An 18,195-nucleotide genomic window follows, 5' to 3' on the forward strand; every position below is an offset into this window, starting at 1 on the left:
AAAAAAATCCAATATAAAAGTGACAAGCTTAAAGGTTCATAAAATAATTTGTGAGATTAGAGTTGTTTTTGGACCAATGTCAAAATCCCGTTTGGTCTTGGTCCCTCTCGTGTTAGCCGTTAGCTTCTAATAGCAACTAATCTTGGATTATACGACACTGTGAGCGCCATGAGAGCTGTATGTTGCAAATAAGACATTAAAAGCTCACAGAACCTGTTGAAGAATCCTGAACCACCCCTTTCAATCTCCCGCTGCACCGCCGCTGCCTTCTGTGCGTAGCGGAGAAGGGGGCGAGTGGCTGGAAGGGAGCTCTGCTCGGTGCTGCAGCTGCGCAGCAGCCAAATGACACCAAACAACCTGCTACACAGAGATTTCTAACACAACTACACACAAACACATGTCATGTCTCATCGCTAGATCCATAGCATTCTGATTGTCTATTAACTTTGAACGATGTCTAATGTTGTTTTGTTTACATGATTATTGTTTGTCTGTTGCTACGACGGGATGCATTCATGCAATATTGAGCTAGACCAAGAGAGGGACACCGTGACGACGCGCAGATTGATTTAGTACTAGAAATAAACAGGGGTGCAATGATTGTGCAACGGCTCCTATCAGATGTCCCAATCATTCCAGGAAGTCATCTGGCTTTTTCGTATTGTCACCCTTGCCCATAACTTTTAGTCCGAAGGTTAAGCTGGGTTCAGATCTGACAAATGATTCAAATTGCACGTTAGAATCTAGCTTGTAACTTCTAGGCTGTTTGTTAGAGGAACAAACGACATGAGTTATTCCTCTTTGTCTGGTGAAACATCTGGCTCCAGCTTCATATTAAACACACAGATGCTTTAACTGTTAGATTTATCCTGTTCTCCGCTTGGTTAAAAAAAAGAAAAGGAAAGGTGATAACCCCGTTTCCTAAAACGCCAACCTGCTTTTTACTTCTTTCCCTTACCAAACAGGTGCTGTTTTATGCTTGGTAAGGCACTTTTTAAACTTTGAGCTCCTTTTGCACTCTATGCAAACATGATTTAGCCGTGCACAATCGTTTTACCCCTCTGGGATTTTAAAGCGACAGTATGTCACTGTGTTGTTTCTCATACGCCCTGAAGCTAAATTCAGTAGAGACGCACCGATCAGAGATCTGCGGTTCATTTGCCATCTCCCGTTTCTGTTTGTACAGCTCTGACCTGACTATTGATTGTAGAAACGTCCGGTGTCTCTTGGAGAACTGAATCTTATCAGCACTGAACTATTTCTTTCCATCCATCCTGCTTTGAGCAATCTTTATTTATAGAAGGAGCAGATTGTCCCACTGTGTGTGAGGGTTTTACTTTTTAAAGCAAAACATATTTAAATGGGTCTTAGCACCTTTTATTAGTGACTAGCACAATGAGCGTGGTTAGCATTAGTAACTAAACTAAATAGTTGAAGCTGCCATGTCTCCATAGAAAAGTTTCTGTATAAATAACAACTTATGTATTCATCAGACTTAACTCTGAAACGCCTCACAGATACTGAAGCCTGCAGTCTTCTTCCCTTATTAACAACTTCCAAACCGAAGAGTGTTGATAGGGCAACCTGTTAGCATTTAGGAACGATAAATTCACCAATTAGAAAAAAGAAAAGGGGTCTCCAACCTGTCGGGTCAGGCTGAAAATTGGCCAATTCCGTTCACAAGCAGATTTCTCGGTGCTTCTCCACAGCAAAGTGCGTTGGTCCCAATCTGATCAGTTTTCCACCTCATTCCATCCTGAAAACGTCACGTTTTAGTGTCATTTTACCAAGTCAGCTGAAGCGTTGAGTGACAGCGCTGCCTCACCTTTCTTCAAGGCAGATCATTTACGGTGTATTACTAGTTACAGCCAAGACATAAACCCTATTTCTTTTGCGTAGCAACAGACTTAGTATTAGAGGGACTGCCATATTTTGTTTGTATTAAGGTTATTTGTTGTTTATTCAAATGACAGTATTGTGATTTTTTGTTTACCCTCAGAAACACGAATGAATGAAATGATTATTGAAATACTTTTTTATAGAAAAAGCAATAACGTACTAGCATTGTGAGCCTCCTTGAATCTCCTTGGTTCCTTATCGTGTCAGTATTAGGGAGCAAAGCTCTCTGATTGGTTAATGAGCTAAGGTCATTGAGGCGTTAGCACAGTAGACTTGTTGTTTTGGGAGCTCCACATCCTGATTTTTCGTTTTAACCAGTTCGGTTACTGATGATCGAGGCTTGTCGGAGAGAGCTTCGGTTAGAGAAAAGAGCCAACTAGACCAGAGCCACGCCCGTCCACCCCAGTTTGGCTGAAGATATTCGGGCAGTTCCTTTTGTCTCCGTTATCATTTATCTCAATCATTCTGGGACTCAAAATGATGCTGGTCAAAGAGGTCAAAGCTCTCATTTTCTATACCTAGTTCATAATTGGTAGAAGAACCTTTTAATGTGATGCAATGTACTGGTTTTAACAAAACACTGCTAAACTCTGAGTTAAAGCATGGCTCTGGTTTAGTCTGCTTACTTCAAAATAGTAATAAATAAATAAAGTCTTTTTGATTTATAATTAATCTAAATAATGGGAATGTGTGGATACATATAGCTAAACTGATGGCTGGATGGATGGATGAATGAATGAATGAAAACAAAGCCAAATGTAACCAGAAAAGTGGCGGTGAGAGCATGAATGAATGTGTGTGTGTGAGTGGGTGACTGAAGAAGAGCAGTTTTAATGAAAACCAATAAAACTGATGGAAACACAGAAGAATTGAACGAGTGAACAAAGTGTACAGAATGATGATGTTTATTGAGTTCAATAAATCATCATGGCTCTGATGAATAAACCCTCTAAGATGGACTGCAGACCACTGGCCTCGTTACTCGCTTTATTACACACACACACGCACACACGCAGAAAAAACCAACAAAGTAAGCAACTTGGAGAAGATTGATAAAACTTAAAAATATTGATCATAAAGATACATGACAAAAAACTAAAAAATGAAATAAGCATGATAATACAGCGTACTTGGACAGTGGGTTGTAAATCATTTACTCTGCTTTAAAAACCAAACTATTAGAACTGAAGCAAAATAAATGTTTGCAATAGGAAATAAGGAGCGAGTCTCAAAATTCTGTTGAATTTCTTTAAATTGATAGATTGCATAATGTCACTGACTTGCAGCGATCCCACATGCATGTACGATCGATCATAAAGACAATGAAAAGATGAAACAATGTTAATGAATTGTGAGTTTTGGGAAAAAAATAATTTACTGTTTTTAAAACTATTGCATGTTGAGAATTATTTTTATCCTTCTCAGTAGGAAGTTAAAAAAAACATTGTCATATCAAATCAAACGAATCTAATTTCTGACCAGTTTTGAACATGTTTCCACTGGTATTTTGACAATTACTGCACTTTAGCTGATGAACTCCAAGTCTTTGAAGGCCTACCTGCCATCCCCCCCTGAGTTCAGGACTTGGTGGGCCACTCTGAAACATCACTATTACTTCCATTCAGATTAAACTTGTTGGTCAGAATAAAGATTACATGTTATTCTGCCTGGGTGTGAATAATTGAACAGCAAAGAATGAAAGAAAATGGCATTTCTCTTGTCCCGTGGCTGAACAAGTAGTGCCATCGTAGATGCAGATCTAACAGCAGTTCGGAGGGCAGTAGCACCTGTCACATCTTTTAGTGCAGAAACCACTGGAGGAGTTTTAAGGAGTCAGTCAAACTCCATGTTGGGCTATAATGGCTGTCCACCAGTCCTTATTCAGTCTCCACTCCTGCTACTACGTCTTGTTTTAAAGCCGACATCCGCCACAGATCTCAGAGTTTAGGTTTCACTGCAGACTCGGGCTGCACGACATTAAGAAAACATGCCAACGGTGATGATAGTGGTGGGATATGACTTCTGACAAATAATTATGAAGTGCTGATGCCTTTCTGCTTCGGGTTCCTAGAAAACAGCCTGCAGATAATGAGTAATGCATTCAGCTCCTGGAAACAAGATCAAATTCAATAAGTCCATGTCAACAACCAGGTTGATTCTGATGGACTTGAGCTGTTCTGGCATGGAAACAACTTGGCTGTTCTTTCTTAATTACTTGACAACCCTGTCGCCTCTTTACCTTTTTAAAACCTCTCGTAGTGCATCAAGCAGCTATATAATATATTACAGGAAGAGAAAGGCCACAATGCATGGTACTTATGGAATTAGTTAACCTTTAATTTCAGTGCAGGAAGGTCTTGGTGACGTGCATACGGCGTATTGCGCTATATTGTCCAGCCATGATGCTAAAGCCACCACTTTTCCTGGATGGTAGCTGCTAGCACCACGGCTTCGTCCAGCTAGATCCAGAGCTGTTGCTCTGGAGATGGTCAGAAACAGAAGCACAGCGGTCTCCTGTGGGGGTAAATGCTTTAATTCCCCCTGTTGTCCAGGGGCTGAACATCATGACTGGAAAGCAGGGCTGTAGAGGCCGTGCTCAGCTACAAACGGTTCTGCCCAGCCTCCTCCTTCGAGCACTCCGCCTTCCATGCCTTCTCCTTTGACTGGCTGTGCTTCAAGCACTCTGCCACGCTTCCCCCTTCCACCGCTCGTCATCCACCACCCTGCATACATCAGTTAAGGCCGTCTCTCATGAACCCACCTTCCATCCCGGCGTACACGCAGAAAGCCAGAGCTTTGCATTGACAGTTTCAGCTCAGACTTAAAGTTTTGTTAAAAACTGCAACACTTGCCCAGAAACTCTCCTCCAGTGTCTGTGTGTTGATCTCAGGTATGTATGTCTTTAAAATGGCTTTTTTTTTTTTTTTTGGTACGGCGTCTGCTGTATGTGGCTGCGCACCTGCTGACGAAGGCCCGGGGTGACAGCGCGTGTGTTTTTCTGTGATGTTTGGACTTCAGGGTGCGCTGACCTCCACCTGCTGGACATGCTGAGTCCCATGGAGAGGAAGAGGCAGGGCTACATCCACGAGCTGATCGTCACAGAGGAGAACTACGTCAACGATCTGCAGCTCGTCACCGAGGTAAACACGGCCACAAGGTTTTTATCAGCGCATACCTTTAGGTCACCTCTGATGACGTTTTTTTTCCTCCCCCAAGTAGAGCTGCAGGTACGCTTTATTGTGACTTTTGTGCTGCTTTCCAGCAACTGAATACTTCAAGGTTTTTGATTAGATCGTTAACAAGAGCCGCTGGGTTTTATGTTGTCTCATTTGGGACGTTTCAGCGATTTTTGTTTCTTTCAAGATCTTTGGGGTGGAAATTACTCAGGGTTTTACCTTTATCTGGATTTTTTTTTGGGGAGTAAAAAAAATTAAGATCTATTTATACAGGGACAGTGTACAAAGCAGAGACGCCATATACCAGGCTATAGCTCTAGTGCTAATTTACATCTGTAGTCCCTGGACCAGGCGGGATGAATAAATGTATTTTTTTTCTTCAAGAAAATCTTTTAAGAACTACACATCATTTTCCTTCCATTTCACAGTTATGCACTGCTTTGTGTTAAGCACAGCTAATTCTAACACAAAACATCTTGCAGTGTGACATGGTAGGAAAAAGTTAAAGGGGGAGCAATACAATTGAAAGGCACTGTATTGTTGATGGTCTGGGAGCAGCTTAAGTGGTAACCAGAGTGGGTCAGGGGTTAGAAGGATGCCTTGGTTTCACTAAACCTGACCTGAAAGTGAACTAGAGTTAATGGATGGATGCTGATGTTCAAACATTCACTGTAAATGAAACCTCAGACACCGAAGAAGAAACCTGACAGGCTTCTGTTGTGGCGCCGCTGCTTCTTCTGTGTAGATCTTCCACAAGCCTCTGCTGGAGTGTGAGCTGCTGACGGAGAAGGAAGTGGCCATGATCTTTGTGAACTGGAAAGAGCTCATCATGTGCAACATCAAACTTCTCAAGTACGCAAAGATTTACATTCTCACACTAATGCGATCGGTTTTGTTGTTTTTCCCCTAAATAAAGCGAGGGTCACTGAGGGTACCCTCTGGCTTCTGGGGGTTTAGCTGTTAGACATAAGCACACATGCAGTGCCTCTCGTAGCTTTTGAGCATGCTCTGACCTAAGGCTTCCCTGCAGGGCCCTCAGGGTGAGGAAGAAGATGTCAGGCGATCGGATGCCCGTGAAGATGATCGGCGACATCCTGACCAACCAGCTGCCTCACATGCAGCCGTACATCAGGTTAGGAAGTGGATCGTTTTCACTCTGGGAAAGGTCTTGTGATGCTTCTTGTTGTGAGGCCGCCATCTTTTTTTTTGTGCCGGTGTTATGCAGGTTCTGTTCATGTCAGCTGAACGGAGCAACGCTGATTCAGCAGAAAACCGACGACAATCCTGAGATCAAAGACTTCCTCAAGGTTAAACCTCTAAGTTAATAACCTGCTGTGGTAACGAGTTCTTATGCTGCTGAATCAAAGTGTGCTTCATCTCCTACAAAACTTTAAACGGCTTCAAAAGTTTCCAAAAGCTCATTAAAAACCCAGTCTGGAGGAGGAACTACAAATAAAACCTGTGATTGTCGATGTTTTATGTCTCCATCAGAGGTTGGCCATGGATCCCAGGTGCAAGGGGATGCCTCTGTCCAGTTTCCTCCTCAAGCCCATGCAGAGGGTCACACGCTACCCGCTCATCATCAAAAACGTTTGTATCATATAAAAAAAGCTCGTGAAGATTCCGGCTTTGAACGTTTTGTTTCCACCCTCTAATTCGCGCTTGATTTGGTTTTTGATTGCAGATCCTAGAAAACACTCCAGAGTCTCATCCAGACCACAGCCATCTGAAAGCTGCGCTGGAGAAGGCAGAGGAGCTCTGCTCTCAGGTGATTTCAAATATTGATTTCCATCCCAGAAGTGAACAAATGTTTATTTTTATTTTGTTTTTGTGTATGAAAAAAAGAAAGTAAGCACAAAGCAGACTAAAATCACAAAAAAAAAAAAAAAAAAGCGATGATGTTAAATACTGGAATCGCCAACATTGGTACGCTGCGGTAATGCCGGTTAGAGCAAATAAACTGTTAAATGAAGGCCACTAGGGCCAAAAAAAGGAAAACCCAGCATCAATCTTAAAGAATTGACCTGCTGCGGTCACCCCAGGTTCTTTTGCTGAATAATGTGGTGTTTCTATTGTAGACTTCTGTAGTGATAAAAATACTTTTGAAACTGAAACTATATTTTACCATATTTAATCTAAAAGACAACAACTCAACGGGCCAATGTTGAGTTGTTTGACACATCTTCCCCTAATCAGTTATTCTGTCCAATCTATGTATGTCAGGCTCTGTGTCTCCAGAGTCTGTTGTCTATCTGTAATTTCCATGGTAACCGACTTTGCAGTCCAGTCTCTGTGATCTCATACCCTCTAACAAAAGCGTCACTTAGTGCCAACAAAGTATAAAGGAGTTTTAGCAAACATCATACATCCATTAGAATTTTTTTGTTTCAAAGGTTGTTTTTATTTGTCAAGAAAATGTGTTTTCTTGTCATTCTCTACAGTACCAGCTAACGCCTCCTCATCATCCTTGTACTTACGTTTCAGAGCACAAATCCAAAGACTCCTAATGTGTCAGAAAGGTGTATTCTAAAATTAGATTGTGCATGTATCAATTTACTTACCTGCACTGAAAAAAAAAAACGTATACAAATTTAATGGCGTTTAACAGTTTCAACATTTCTTGTTTTCGTTTTTCTCTCAAGCCCGATTGGAAGAGAAGTAAATGTTGATAGAAAATGACCTGGACGTGCATGATGTGTTCAAGTGTGGGTTTCTCTGCGCTTCCAGGTGAATGAAGGCGTCAGAGAGAAGGAGAACTCCGATCGGCTGGAGTGGATCCAGGCTCACGTTCAGTGTGAGGGGCTCTCAGAGGTACCGTATCAGCAGCAACATCGCTTTTCAGATAAATAACGAGGGAGGCACTCATGCCAAGGCAAGCTTGATTCTCTGGCCCTATGAACATACTTTATAGAGACAGAAAGATTTTATAAAAGGATTATTTCTGAAGAACTAGACCTAAAGTTAGGCAGCCACAGCATACAGCCGTGTGTTATCAGCAAAAAATGTTGGAATACTCTCTAATCTGGTAGAGCGAGAACAGGAATCCAATAAAAAGTGGCTTGAGAAAAGAGCCTTGAGGAACCCCATATCTGACCACTTATTCCTCCTCTATCAAATAAGATGGAAAACAATTTAGCACAGTGTGCTTCTCTAAGTCAATCAATGAAAATGAATTCTCCACTCTGTCAGAAGCAGCACTGCGGTCCATTAGCACCAAGACTGATGTTTTTGATGCATCGCTGTTAAAGTGTTATCTCAGTGCTGTGGTTTGAAAACTTATAAAATGGACAGAAAACTTTTAACCATATCTCTTTAAAACTTGCGTGCTTGTTTAACTTGTTTGTTTAAAAGAACCCTCTGTGTGTTCTTTAGCAACTGGTGTTTAACTCGGTCACCAACTGTCTGGGTCCCAGGAAGTTCCTCCACAGCGGCAAGCTGTTCAAAGCCAAGAGCAGCAAGGAGCTCTACGGCTTCCTGTTCAATGACTTCCTGCTGCTCACTCAGGTGAGTCTCAGGGAAATAACCACAATTATATTACCACTCTACATTTTTCACAATGGGATCATTACATAGATACAGCTATTAAACTGTAGATGGCGCAATTTCACCAAACAAAATAAATGTAAATTTGAAAACGGTGGTAATTTTTTTTTTTTTTTTTTTTTTACCTGTCTCTTTTCACTGATGTTGACAGCTGAAAACTGTAGTTACAACCCCTTTTTAGTTGTATTCCTGCCACATTTTGCAAATCATTTTAATTGATTGCTTTTCTTCAAACAGGTGACCAAACCTCTGGGCTTTTCGGGGTCGGACAAAGTCTTCTCCTCAAAAACCCATCTGCAGTATCGCATGTACAAAACGGTGAGATGACACGCAAACATACCGCTGCTCTCATTCAAGTGTGAAAAGTGAAGCTCTCGTCCCCCTTCCTCAAACTAATGCATTTTGCCCTACGTGCCCAAAAAACAAAAAAGCACCAGTGTACTTCTCAAGTCATTAACGCGGATTCCTCCTGAACGCACGGTGAGCCAAGGTTTTTGAAGAAGGCCTCTTGTTTCTTTTCAGCCAATCTTTCTGAACGAAGTGTTAGTGAAGCTGCCAACGGATCCATCGGGAGATGAACCTCTGTTCCACATCTCACACATAGACAGGGTTTACACGCTGCGGGCCGAGAGCATCAATGAAAGGTACCAGAAAACACACCGCCCTCTTCTTTTTTTTGAAGAGGGCGTCAAACAGCCACACGTGTTCTGCAATGTTTTTCTAAACCGATCATTACCGCGGCCTGTTAGCCCCCTCGATTAATCCAGTTTTGCTCCTTAAATTGGCCGACACAGACTGAATCTATGAGCAGGCCTGGGGAGGAAAAAAGCCGTTTGATTTTTCTGGAATTTAAATGATGTGTTCGTCTCCTCATAGGACTGCGTGGGTGCAGAAAATTAAGGCGGCTTCGGAGCTCTTCATAGAGACGGAGAAGAAGAAGAGGGAGAAGGCGTATTTAGGTAACATGGGCTCGTTCAGGCTGGTTTCATGAGTTCGTTAGGCTCCAGCAGCTGACCTCTCTGCTCCTCGTCTCAGTCCGTTCGCAGAGGGCGACGGGGATCGGCAGACTGATGGTCAACATCGTGGAGGGGATCGAGCTGAAACCCTGTCGCACCCATGGTACGTAAATGATCCAAATAATTAAAGGTTGGCCTTTAGGCAGCCATATCTGCCTTCTACATTTGATTTTAGGCACAATGACCAACAATACCTTTGTGTTTCTCCAGGAAAAAGCAATCCTTACTGTGAAGTCACCATGGGCTCTCAGTGCCATATCACAAAAACGGTGCAGGTAGATGACGATTACTACATTTATGCTTTTTTTAATACAGATAGAAATCAAAGTGTGACATGTAGCATATTTATTACCTTTTCTCTGATACCCCTAAATTAAACCACAAGCAAAAACAACAATACCTTGTGTTGATAGTTTCTTAATATTGGCTCCATACTATGCAGACGCAGCTGTAGTGGGTGTTATGGCTGCAGGTTGTTTGGGCTTTTCTGCCCATTCTCCCTCGCTCATAAGTTCCAACTCCATCCCGCTGTATGGAGAGAGTCTAGAAACATCAATTTTTAAGTTTCGTCCCATTTTCTCTACGGGTTTAGATCTAGACTTTGGACGAGCCCATCAACTAAACCGCTCCATTGGGGCTCTGGTTGTCTGTTTTGGGTTGTTGTTCTGCTGGAAGGCGAACCCCTCCACCCCAGTCTTAGGCTTTCTGCAGCCTGTTGCATGACATGTGGGAGCCTGCTTCGTCCCACCTGCACAAAGTTAGGAATTGTAGGAATTTGCCACAAGAAATGTCGGCAACAGTGCGCTCTACTATGAAGGGTAAAACGTCCGCAGACAGTCGCGTGGGGTCCGTGCGGCTCGCAGTATGGTGGAGCCTGTACAAATCACTAATGAATTCATTTAATAGGGTTAGTGTGTGCCACTGTGACGGGGTCTTAAAATTAAGCACATTTTTAATCCCACAGGATAATATTTCACCCTGAATGGTCAGTGGCCTGCACTTGTATATCTCTTTGTCGAGTCCTGAGGCCCCCAAAGCACTTCACACTACCAGTGCTGGTCTTATAATTAGAATATCAAGAAAAAGTGGAATTTTTCCCCCCCAGCAATTTCATTCAAAAAGTGAAACTTGTATATTATGTTCATTCATTCTTTAAATGGTTGATGATTATAATTGACAACAGTGATTCAGCTACATTGTAGCCTCGGCTGCCCGGGGCAGACTGACAGAAGCGGCGCTGCCAGGCGGCTGAAGTGTCTTACACAACGACTGAGACGGTAGGAGCGGGGGTTCGAACCGGCAACCAACTTGGTTACAGGACACACTCCTGAGTCTTTAATCTGGCATTAGAATGATTAAGGCTGAATATTCAAAGCCATGCCATGTCTCCTGTGGTACACACCACCATGGGTTCTAGAGGAGGTGAATTGAAAGGCGAGTAAACCCCAGTGAGTCAACCATTTGTTGTTGTTCTCTTTGCTTCCAGGACACTTTGAATCCCAAGTGGAATTCCAATTGTCAGTTTTTTATTAAGGACCTGGAGCAGGACGTCCTCTGTATCACTGTGTTTGAACGAGACCAGTTCTCACCTGACGGTCTGTAAAGCTTTCATACCGTTTTAAAACATCCACCGTTACTATTGTCAGTGTTCTATTAGTTGTCCCTCGGAGAGGACGGACACCCCTGATCTGCCGTTTTTATCTCCCACGTTGTGTCCCCGCAGACTTCCTCGGCAGGACTGAGATCCGACTGGCCGAAATCAAGAAGGACCAGGGTTCCAAAGGACCAATCACAAAGAGGCTGCTGCTTCACGAGGTCCCCACGGGGGAGATCGTGGTTAGACTGGACCTCCAGCTGTTTGAAGAACCGTGAGACGTGCGGCAGGTTTGACCAGATGGGACTGGCCTGAGAATGAACTCTGAGAAACGAGCAGGGATCAGCGGCTGGACTGGAATAGACTGGACCAGAAGCCTGGAATGACCTGGGGTTACTCATTATGTGTTCTGGCTGTTAATGTTTAGGGCGCTCGGTGTGTTAACAGCGGGTTGTAATGTGATTGTTTTGTGAGAAAGACCCCAGGAAAAGTCAGAAATTACATCAAGTAACTAATTATCATCATCTTTAATAACTACTTTAGATGTTATATCACAGTTTTACAGAACTTTATTTCCCAATATTTGCATAATTTGGAAGAGGTTAGCAATAAATGGGCTTATTTTGGGTTCATTTTTTAAACATAAGTACATATCTTGGACTGAAATAGATTTATCTTAGAGTACTGGAGTACCATTACATCCATTTCAAATATTTAAAAGAAATATAGAAATTCTAGGTATTTAACAGCTGCAGCCAGCAAGGATTATATGTTCTTTGCATAAAAGGGATTTGCTGTGCTAACAAAAACATCTTGGAATATGTAATGGCAGCAAATAATGATAGTCCTAGGCCCGTTTCTGGTCCAGTTAATGCCAGTCTGCTCACGCCACACTGCTCTGGGGTCCAGTTTATACTCGCTCCAAGTTTGGACATCAGACGGGTTGCTACTGTTTCCGCCTCCTCTGCTTTATCCAGACAGTCTTAGAGAAACTCCAGCGACAATCCCTCCTTTTGTGTCCCGGCAAATCTAACCGCTGTGTGTGACTGAGCGTATGCCAGGCGGCTGTGAGTGACTAGAAATGTGAAAAGTTGGGTAGTGGATATCTAAAGGCACTGTTCGGTTTACTTTTTATTTCTTTTCTTTTTTTTTTTTTTTTATTAGTCCAACCAGCTCCTCAGACTCGGACGTTTTGGTTTTAACCTCGACTGAACACTTGCCACATTTCCTCAGAAAGTGCTTAATATGTACAGGTGTATTGAAAACCACGCTAATAAGCTGAAGAAACAGAAAGATTTTAACCAAGTATACGGCAGGTATTCAGTGTAAATGACCGACTACAGACACGTCAAGGCGGATGTCATATGCACCAGATGTAATAATGAGGCTGAAGTCAACAGTCAATGCAGTGAACAGGTACGAAAGCTGATTTTGATCAAGGTACTGTGAACAAGAATGTCTTAACTTTAGGTTTTTTGTTTTTTTTCTGTCGCACATCTCAACTCTGACATGCTGCTGCTGTGTTAACGGTTGTCATTTCTATGCAGGGACAAGGGGCGGGGCGGGGGGTAAAAGAACAACGTAAGGGCCCAGTGGTCCAGGGCTTTTCAGAGAGGCTCCATATGATGTATTTCCAGTTCCACTCTTTAACCCTGAAAACGCTCAGTGCAGAAATCCTTTTATCGTACGTCAGCACTTTGAAAACAGACACTGTTCCTGATATTTCAGCTGAAAACGATCCGAGTTAATTGTCGCTCGGCAGCCGTTTTGAGTAGTCAGAGTCAGAAAGTTTACCTGGAAGAGAAAAAAAATATTCAGTGTCAGATCTCTTTCACTTCTGTATCTTTGCCTCCACCGATGTCTCCATAGAATATACAAGCTAAAAAAGTAAAAAAGGTCAAGTTTTGGTACCCTGTACTCAGAACCATCAGGGGTTATCTTAGAAATATTTTAAAAGACCTTGTGATGCTCTACTTGGACTCATGTAATCGAAAAAGACTACATTTTGCATTTATAAGGGACTATTTTAAACTTAGCCGGACTTGAGCAGCAAGACCGTCTAAAGTGTATAACAAAAATATCAACCAGTTAGCTTGTACTGCTGTAATTAAAAAGACCATTTTAACTACATGCAATAACACAAGCAGTTTATAGCTTTTCATTTTTGGCACTGCGTTTCTGTTTTGCATACATTTAAAGCAAATTCAAGTTGTTCAGTCTAACGCTGGTGAAGATTCTCAGTCATCCACGTCATGATTATTCCAAAAACAGTTAAAGAAAAAAAGTCCAGTTGTTTTTTTGTTTTTTTTACTTTTTTTGGAATGGTCAGTGTAATGCACTAAAAATACAACTGATCGCACGTTTGTATTGTTTAAAAAAAAAACGCTTCTGCGAAGTTTGTCTAACATTGTGTTTATTCAGGAACCTATATGTCGACAGACTTGTGGTTTTTAATGCTAATGTTCCAGCCACAACATGGCAGACACGCAGGCATGTGGTTTCTACTCAGTATGAAAGCCAAAGGAGTGTCAACACATCCATATTTATCGTATATTTGTTTGAGACGTGGAGTGTAATGGATGAGAACTAAATGCCGTTCTCAGTCGATATTCGGCTTGATTTTAAAGAACCGTGTCATTTCATTTGAGGGGAAAGCACACTCAAATCAGCATTTGTTACAAAATATTAAAGTTAGCAAAAAGATCGTGTTATAAATAAGGCATTTTGTAAAAGTCAGGTACAGCTTACGATTAGCAAGAAAATTGATTAGCTAAAGAGCTACATGTAGCCTGTGTAAACTGAACAGGCGAACAGTTATGCAAGTCTATAACATCTGATTTATTTAAGTTTTGATGCTATGGTTTTAAGATCACTGTTTTTGATATGTTGAAGATGAGCCTTTTTAAAAAAAAAAAAAAAATTTAAATAAGAACTTTACATAGTACTAGTGCCTTTACATGAACACGCTAACACTATTTGCAAAGTAATTAGCTTCATTTCACTTAATCCACTTCCCTTTTTAGCATAATTGACATTATGTCCAAGTATATTCCAATCAGGATTGAATCTTAATCCAAGTTTAATGCTCTGAGTATTCAAAACGGCAGCTGCGTTAGCTAGTGGGACAACTGCCAGCAGTGCAGTGGTAGATGCGTTAGTTAGCTAGATACATTGCCTGATAGTGAATCTAAGTAGTGCTTTTAGCGCCGCGGTTACTGTACTATTCTGAAACATCAATGACAGAACAGCTTAGTGACCAGCCACTGTCTAATCAGCAGCTCCAGCGTGTCAGAAAGGTGTGAACGAATGTTGGTGTTTGTGTCACACTGAAACCGGTAACTATGACGATAAATGGTTTCCCTTCCCACGGTACTGAAACTAACCCAGTCCAGTTTGAGCCCATGCGGTCCACCTTCCAGGTTGTGTATAATACTGCTGTTACCTGAGAGTTAATATATGAGGAGCGATAACAACAAGCTTGTTGTGAACTATCACTGTAGAAGATGATGTACGTACTTGTCTTTCAATGTTCAGAATAAAATTCATTTGGACCAAGACTGGAGCTGATTGGGTGGGGGGACGTTTTTAAAAGAAGTGCGGCTACCTCGCAGAGCCCTCCGAAACTACCCGAGAGGTTTTTAGGGAGACATTAAATTTGTCCCTGTATGTTGATTAATACATGCAACAATAAAGGTAAATCAACTTAACAACTGTAGTTCTATCTCGCCAGGATGTTAGTTCCGCATCATTGCCGTTTATACTAGTTAGATGAAGTTTCTATCATTTGGAGAAAGGGAAAGGCTTATCACTAGATCGTTTTAGACTCCTGAACATGAAAAACGTGTACCGGGTCTTAAATATAACAGAAACTGACAAGTTATAAATGTTTTTTTCTCAAAAATGTAAAAAAACAACAACAAAAAAAGACAAATTCCTGCTTCTGTAGATTCTTACCCAAAAAGACCACTAAGAGCTTGCACTGTATGCAATAACTATGCCGCTTTTGATCACGGATACATTATTCATGTGTTAACATAGCTGTTCTTGAAGTTTAAGCACAATGCATCTGACCAAGTATGGGAGTGAATCAGGGCAGGTTCTAGCTTTTTACCCTCAACCCCCAGTGAGCAACTGACAAGGCTCTTGACCAAAATAGTGTTTAATCCCTGTCCTACAATGTTTTATTATATTCTGAGAGCTCCGTCCTACATTTCCCACCAGAAACAAACTTCTTAGTTGAGTGAAAATGATTTTAAATCCAATTTAATCTGCCAATTGCACAGAACATTTTTGGAGTTAGATTTATGTGCGAAATAGTTTAAAGATTTGTCTCAAAAAGTAAGCGAGCTCGCTCCTAATAATACATCCAGGTAGTAGTAACCTGTCTTCAAAAAGATTATTTATAAAAAGGGAAAAATATGACTTAAAGTAAAAATAATAATGTATACAGCCCAGATTTATCTTAAACCAAACTCTAGCACACATTCTCCTCACGCACAACTTGAAACATATTATCACTGTTGCCTTCGGCGAACTAAGCTGTGTTGCTTTACTCTGAAGCGACGCCGCTGCCTTGCATACCTGGATTCTCTTAAAACAGAAGACTTGATCGCCTGTGGCAGACCAGACATTCTTCAATCCTCTTGTTTCGGATTATCCATGAAGGATCATCAGAGTTATACGTCAGTGTTCTGTCAGCGTTCAAGCAAATCTAATCAAGGCAAACTTTAATAAAAATTCAAATGTCACCACATGAAGCAATGTTTTTCATCTGTCGTGATTATCCCACATGCCCAAGGTTTACTGGGGGTGAGTAATTAACAACTCAAGGGCCCATGTCAGGTAAGACAGTTGTTACTAACGGGACTGGATGTGCAGTCATGGTAAGAGTTTTAATGAAATAAATGCTTTGTGGCTTTTGTTTTTCTTATGTTTCTTTAAATTCAGCCTTAAAGCAGACTCTTCCAAGAAATCTGCACACTTTGGATTTACTTATGAACTGCAGCCAAGTTCTCACAAATTAGTGTGTATGGGTTCTATTCCTCAGAAATAAAAGATGAATGGCTAAAATCCTAATCGCACGTCTGACCACAAAGACAACAAAAGCAGCCCAGGAAAAAAGGCCGATCAGCGCTCTCTATTTCATTTGATTTCCTTGCATTTGAGGCCATTCTTGATGCAAGATGTCAGTGCTTGGCATTTTCTTTGGAAGAACACTACTGCTGACACCGGAGGACGATGATCTGAAACACGCTGCCCCTCATGCATATCAGTCTTTTCATTAGATTGATGGAATGACTTCAGAGCAAACAAAAACATGATGTTACCCAAACAATGGCAACATCCAGTTGGTAAAAAGATAACGCTGAAAGGAATAAATGTGCTTCTCTGCATTAAGAATACAGTTCTGCTCTAGTAGAACTGGAATAAGGCTCCATTCTCCATGATGCTTCTAATCCAATCCTACATGGAGATTATGGGCTGTATTTTTACCTCCAGAATTTGCTGCTCTGTTACATTCTTTAAGGGATTTTTAATATGTGGGATGAATTCAAAAATGTCTAGATCTATAGCCCAACTTATTAAATGGGCCTTGCATGAAACCTATGGATCCTCAGCAGTGTCGCCTCTTTGTCTCAATTGTTGGAAACATTTATTCCTGGCAGTTTAGGATTATGCGCAATAAAAAAAAAAAAGACGATATTAAAGCTCCTGGTTAATGCATCCTTGAGCAGCATATGGCGCTACCAGTAAAACCGGCTTGAGCTTAGCTTCATTACCTCTTCGTTTCATGCTCTTCGTATTCCTTTGAGCCCCAGAGGGGATACAAAATGTCTCTGAAGCACGTAAAAAAATGTATGCATTGTTATAAAATTTTCTTTAGCAGAAGGCAAATTTGAGACAAAAAAGCTGGAATGAAGTGATCAAACCTACAAAAGTACAGAATGGCAAAATGGTCAGATGGTGATCACCCAGAGGTAGGTCTGAACAGGGATATAGATGTCAACATGAGGAATTGGAGCGAAACAGGAAATGGGGATTGTTGGCATATTGCAACTTTTATCCATTAAATTCTATAAAATCAGCAGTATATATCTTACAGTCACCAAAATGGCAGCAGACATGCATGAGACAACTATGACAAAATTAGGACGCCATATAAAGGGCTGTGTATTTTATTTTATTTTTGACATATTCAGACATTTAATGTTTTTTTTAATACTGTAAGATTCAAGTTATATAACTAAACAGGTAAATTGAAATAAGAAAAATTCTTAACCTTTACGAAAATGTGTTTTAAAAATTACAATTTCAGGTAAGGAATAAATTGGGACTCCACCACATTTATTTATTCCATTTAACATGTCTAAAATCTCACACAGGGGCATTACATCAGGCATATCAGCTGTTTCAGGTTTTAGCAGCCTAAGAGTCTGGTAAGTGATTTAAAGGCATCTCAAGAGAATTTGAAATCACTGAATGGAAATGGTAATGTACAAGTGAAAGCTATTTAAAACAACAACCAAAATGCTCAGGTATAGCCGTCCAAGCAAGTTTGCCCTGGACTTCAGGACTTCAAGATGCTAAAGGAAGTCACCAAAAATTCTAAAATGTTCTCCTGGGGCCAAAAGAAGCATCTATCTGTTGTTAATGTATGATAAATGCATGATTCTAAAATGTTAAATGGGAGTTTTCCTCTCCACTGTCACTTCATGCCTGCTAGGTATGACGGATTTCTGCAAGGCTATGGACAATGCAGATGACTGTCCCTGTGGCTCTGTGTTCTTTCATGAGGAGTGAATGCTGCTTGTTAAGACTTGATGCAATCAACTGGGTTTCCTTAGAGAGGAAACTTTTTGACCAATCTGTCTGCATGATCTGATTGAATTTAACTTTGTACATAGCCTTGAAATGATATGTGTTGTGAATTGGCAGTAAACAAAAAAAAATTGAATTGAATTGAATT

At 41.1% G+C, this 18,195-nt stretch overlaps 1 protein-coding gene across 4 annotated transcripts in view; it reads left to right on the forward strand.

Annotated features, from left to right (window-relative positions):
* Window positions 1-12,770, forward strand: part of itsn1 (intersectin 1 (SH3 domain protein)) — a 50,592-nt gene extending 37,822 nt beyond the window's left edge. For all 4 annotated transcript variants that reach the window (XM_021321625.2, XM_021321626.2, XM_021321627.2 and 1 more), the window contains 15 exons: window positions 4,918-5,039; window positions 5,821-5,927; window positions 6,106-6,207; window positions 6,301-6,382; window positions 6,567-6,665; window positions 6,760-6,843; window positions 7,803-7,886; window positions 8,448-8,579; window positions 8,856-8,936; window positions 9,141-9,262; window positions 9,495-9,577; window positions 9,654-9,737; window positions 9,845-9,909; window positions 11,121-11,229; window positions 11,358-12,770. In XM_021321625.2, the coding sequence (XP_021177300.2) occupies window positions 4,918-5,039; window positions 5,821-5,927; window positions 6,106-6,207; window positions 6,301-6,382; window positions 6,567-6,665; window positions 6,760-6,843; window positions 7,803-7,886; window positions 8,448-8,579; window positions 8,856-8,936; window positions 9,141-9,262; window positions 9,495-9,577; window positions 9,654-9,737; window positions 9,845-9,909; window positions 11,121-11,229; window positions 11,358-11,506 (1,505 nt within the window). In that variant the 3' untranslated portion in view covers window positions 11,507-12,770. The remainder of the gene's footprint in view (window positions 1-4,917; window positions 5,040-5,820; window positions 5,928-6,105; window positions 6,208-6,300; window positions 6,383-6,566; window positions 6,666-6,759; window positions 6,844-7,802; window positions 7,887-8,447; window positions 8,580-8,855; window positions 8,937-9,140; window positions 9,263-9,494; window positions 9,578-9,653; window positions 9,738-9,844; window positions 9,910-11,120; window positions 11,230-11,357) is intronic.
* Window positions 12,771-18,195: the final 5,425 nt, after the last annotated feature.

The sequence above is a fragment of the Fundulus heteroclitus genome, chromosome 22 (genome assembly GCF_011125445.2).
Source record: "Fundulus heteroclitus isolate FHET01 chromosome 22, MU-UCD_Fhet_4.1, whole genome shotgun sequence".
Classification (NCBI taxonomy): Eukaryota; Metazoa; Chordata; class Actinopteri; order Cyprinodontiformes; family Fundulidae; genus Fundulus; species Fundulus heteroclitus.